The 4,706-nt window shown below is 39.5% G+C and overlaps 1 protein-coding gene across 1 annotated transcript; it reads right to left on the bottom strand.

Moving 5' to 3' along the window:
* Positions 1-1,068: 1,068 nt before the first annotated feature.
* Positions 1,069-2,776, bottom strand: LOC137033130 (transcription factor Adf-1-like). The gene is made up of 3 exons (XM_067405269.1): positions 2,329-2,776; positions 1,837-2,018; positions 1,069-1,652 (listed from the first exon to the last, which is right to left on the bottom strand). The coding sequence occupies exons 1-3, from the start codon at positions 2,477-2,479 to the stop codon at positions 1,176-1,178; spliced, it is 810 nt and encodes a 269-aa protein (XP_067261370.1). The 5' UTR covers positions 2,480-2,776; the 3' UTR covers positions 1,069-1,175.
* Between the last annotated feature and the right edge of the window lie 1,930 nt (positions 2,777-4,706).

Here is a 4,706-nt window from a genome sequence, read left to right on the forward strand (position 1 = left end):
TTCTTTTAATTATATTGTTTTTTAGTGCCCAGACACAGTGGAAGAGTGGCAGCAAGTAGCCGTTGGATTCCAGAATCAGTGGCATTTCCCAAATTGCCTGGGTGCTCTGGATGGAAAGCACATTAACATTCGTCCCCCTCCAGGATCTGGATCTAAATTCTTCAACTACAAGCATACATTCTCAATAGTGCTTATGGCACTGGTAGACAGCAACTACAGATTTCTGTATGTTGATGTGGGCTGCAACGGGCGCATTTCAGATGGTGGAGTGTTTGGGGGATGCTCATTGCAGGATGCCTTGGAGAAAAGAACATCCAACATTCCTGCACCTGCACCACTTCCTGAATCAGACCAGCTGGCCCCTTACTGCATTAGGGCTGATGAGGCATTCCCCTTTAAAGGAATACCTCATGAAGCCATACCCGAACCGCAAGCTGTCTGTAGAGCAACGCATATTCAATTACAGACTTTCGCGAGCTCGAAGGGTGGTTGAAAATGCATTTGGCATCCTGGCAAATCGTTTTCGTCCTACTAACCACCATTAATATTCAAAGCACTGCCAAAGTGGAGGACATTGTTTTGTCTTGCTGTGCTCTGCACAACTTTCTGCGCAAAGAGTGCTGTGAAGTGTACATGGCAGGAATCGACCAGGAAGAACAAGATCATGACACTGTCCCTGGAAGATGGAGAGAAGACCCTGGCCTACAGCAGGCCTCTCTGCCACGCACAACCAACAGTACAACACACGCCAAACAGCTCAGGGATAAACTGTGCCAGTACTTTAATTCGGACACCGGTGCAGTGCCCTTTCAGTGGGGCAAAATATAAGCATGTAGCAAACTTGTTTCTTTCCCCCTTGACCTTGGTTTATGTTTTATAACAATGGTGTGAATTCTGCAAAATAAAGTTTATATTTTTACATCATTGTGTTTTGTGATTTTTTTTTTACATAAAGAACAGTGAAGTACCTTTTACACAAAGTCAGTGTTTTATTTTCAAATGTGCAAAAATAGCATTAAGGTAATTTACAGAAAAATATCAACAGTTGGTATTTAAAATAAATAAAATGTACAGAAATATAAACTTTGCATAAGTACTCTAATATAACGTACAACTAAGCGTGACATATTTACTAAATGCTACAATATCTGTTTACAATTTTGCTACATAAAAAATTACAAGTGTGTATACTGATTGGAAGATGCATCCAGTGCATGGTTGTGGCCCACTGAATATTTGAAAATGCAATTATCAACCTCATGCTGGAAATGTGGCAGTAGATGTGGTGGCAAATTCCGCATTCTGTGTTCAAGATTTTTGCAGTAAGCTGAGATGGCATCATTGGTGTTTTCCTGTGATGCCAACTTTTCCAGAGTTTTGCCGATGGTGCGCATCAAGTTTGTGGATTCCTCGCTGGAGGATTCGTCTTGCATCTTCCTGCGCTTCCCTGGAGGCTTTGGTTTTATGTTGGAGCTTTGCAAATGGTCCTTTCTCATGGCTGTGGACTCAGTTCCACAGATGGTGGATTCAGCCAAGGGTGTACTTGACCGTAGGTCAGCATCACTGAAGCTGGGGTCTTCATGGGTGCCAGTCCAGGTGTCACTGTTGGTACCATCTGAGGGTGAACAGGAATCACTATCAGCCGCAGGTTCCTTAAAAAACATAAGATACAAATGTGACAAGTTAATGTAATGGCTTGACTTAATATGCGGAGTTACTTGTGAATAGACTCTTTTTAAAGAATCAATTGCCATCTTACAAAAAGCAAAATGTTTATTTTATTCTGAAATTAAACAATAAATAAATAAATAAATATAAATATATTTGTTTATTTACCATGATCATTAGATTTGAAGTGCTCTCCTTCCTTTTTGTGTGAGGCTCTAGAAACTGCAGGCGGTTCAGGATCCATTGCTGCCTGCCAGTCTTCTGAGCTCCAGAACTTCCTGAGGGTCCTTGTTTCTTATAACGCATGTATTGGGTTCGCAATGAATCCCACCGCTTCTTGAGCTCTTTTTCTGAGGGACAAAGTAAAATTTTGTAAGCATTAAGTGTTATGGCTGCTTATTTTGTCACTTTAATGAGTATTTGTTATGCCAACAAATGTTACTTTTTGCTGTATTGTTAATTATATTATTAACAATTTGATTAACTTTAATATTATTATGAAATATGAGATGCTAGCACAGCACATATTAATTACTGTCTGTTTCCATAAACAAACTTAGTTTGGTACACACAAAACACTAAAATGGTTATATTAGTTTTACTATGGACTATTGAACAATTACAAACAAGCTTTCTCAATTGCCAAAAAGGAAATCTTACCTGATATGACGAGTTTATTTTCGATCTCACGCCACAGTTCAGCTTTCAGCACACGGTTGACATAACATTTTTCCGTAATGTCATACAAACCCGGCCTTTCCTGGATCATGTTGATCAATTCGTCTTCACTTGCCTCGTTCCAGATAGCCATGTCTTTCACGTACCTAAGGTAAACAATGTGTGTTCCCTCTTGACTTCGTCGTTTACTTGCTTCGTCACTTCCGTTTTTCTTTTCTCATGCACTGGTTCGCTAGCTGAACAGCCAATCAGAATGATCATATGGCCCGACGGCCCGACGAGGTCCAACGCCGATTCAACATTTCGAATCGGCCGAAACAAAGCCGACGAGGACCAACTTCAGCCGACGGTGCAGAACACACCGAGGAAACTTAGTCGGCCGACGAAGAAAAACTGCCCGACGGCCGACCGTCGGCTTGGTGTGTTCCGGCCTTTAGACTATTATTCACAAACACTGCAAATAAGTGCAAGTAGACTATCAGCGAACGTGTTCCTGACACATTGAGTCCTGGCGCTCATTCAAACGCTGCAGGTTCAAGTCTTGACTTCTGTATGCATTGATCCTTTCGCCCTCGTTTACCCCGTTTCTATTCATCTCTAATGTACGAGTCTTAAAAAAGAAGAGAAAGAATGAACTTAAAGACAAATCACAAATAAATTGAATTATTTTTTAAACTCATTGAAAGTGTGACTCATGTGTGACATGGTTTAAGTCAGAGTGACTTGAGTTGAACTCTCTGGTAAAGACAGGCGACAACAAGTTCAGAAACAGTCACGGTCCAAAAGAGTTTTTTTTTTTTTTTTTTTTTTTTAATATTGTGTTTCATTTACAAAATTAAACGTTATTCGATTTTTGCACAGATTCGGAGTAACCTCTCAAATGAGAAGTCTGCTTGTGTTGTAATAATAAATACTAATAATTTAAAAACTGAAAGTATATACAGTGGTGTCAAAAAGTCATGGAAAGAGCTTTTAGTTTTTGAAAAAAGTAAAACAAAAAAGTTTCTTGCTTGTACTGCAGTTTTTGTGGTTTCATAATAAAATAAGTTCAAATGTCATTGTACAATAGAGAAATGGAAATGTGTTTTTTAATTTGTGTAGGTGAACAGAGAAGTGTGTGAGAGCAAAGAGACAGTAGACGTGTACTGTTAATGACACACAGTTACAGTGATGAGGTTGGACGGCTCGCACAAACTCACAAACAACTGCTGAATCAGTACTTGTGTCACTTTAACCCGAGCGAGGGAGGCACACAAACACTCTACACATAGAGACATATCTGTATATTTGCTTTGTGTCGTGGACACATTACCACCTCAGGTGTGCATTATTTTATTAATAATTCAACAGCCCGTCATCAATTATTCCTTACTTATACTACGGGGTTGTTCAATGCTCGAACAGAGGCATCCAATTATTTTCAGGGAAACGCACGGCTAAAGTAGTTCTAGCAGGTCTTGACCGCATTACAGTTCCATATCACTTCGCCAAATAATTTCAGTTATGTCAATAAGTCCTTACAGCCTACAAAAGCAAAAGAACAAAACCCACAATGACACCGACCAAGCAAATAAATATAGTAAACAATAGGATAAAAACACAAATTATTGTCATGGTTTTTGTCACAAAATACGTTTTATTATTTCCAGAAAGGATAAACTCTCTTTCTCCCGCGCTCTCTCTCACTCAAACGCACACACATACACTACAGACACACACTCGCACAGAAACGTGTTGTCACTGTTGCTCTGATGAATCAATCAGTAAAATAGTTTAGCAACTTAAAAGCTACATGACATTTATCAGCAGGGAGGTAATAACAGCGCTGTTCTTGAGGTAGATAAACTTACAGTTTCACTATTAGTAGAGACACTGCTTCCGTGAGAGATGACTCAAAAAGTACGTTTCTATAATGTACTTAAAGTGTCATGAAACCCCAAACCACTTTTTTGAAAACTTTTTTTTCACATCATTGAAAACACTAAAGGTACTCATTAATGTTATTCATAAGTGAAAAATAGTTATTTTTGCATTTTTCAGAGCGATTTCTGACGTCGGAGCAACGTCACAAAATCTGACGTCATCGTGTGTTTTGGCCAAGTAGGTATATATGGGCATGGTCGAACATGGTGACGTAGACTGTTTCTCGACATATATTGATGACATAAAGCACCTTTAATCCAATCACTGCGCTGTAGTATGCATAAGATGATAATTTTGGTATTATGCATGAGGAAGTATCACTTCTCTCGCCTCGGTCTGTTGTCATTCAGAGACATATCGTTGGTCTTCGTTTCCTGCGACGCGACCAGAGCAGAGGTTTGTGTGCATGTGGATTGTTTTGCTGTAATCTACCAGCA

This window comes from Chanodichthys erythropterus, chromosome 12 (assembly GCF_024489055.1).
Source record: "Chanodichthys erythropterus isolate Z2021 chromosome 12, ASM2448905v1, whole genome shotgun sequence".
NCBI lineage: Eukaryota > Metazoa > Chordata > Actinopteri > Cypriniformes > Xenocyprididae > Chanodichthys > Chanodichthys erythropterus.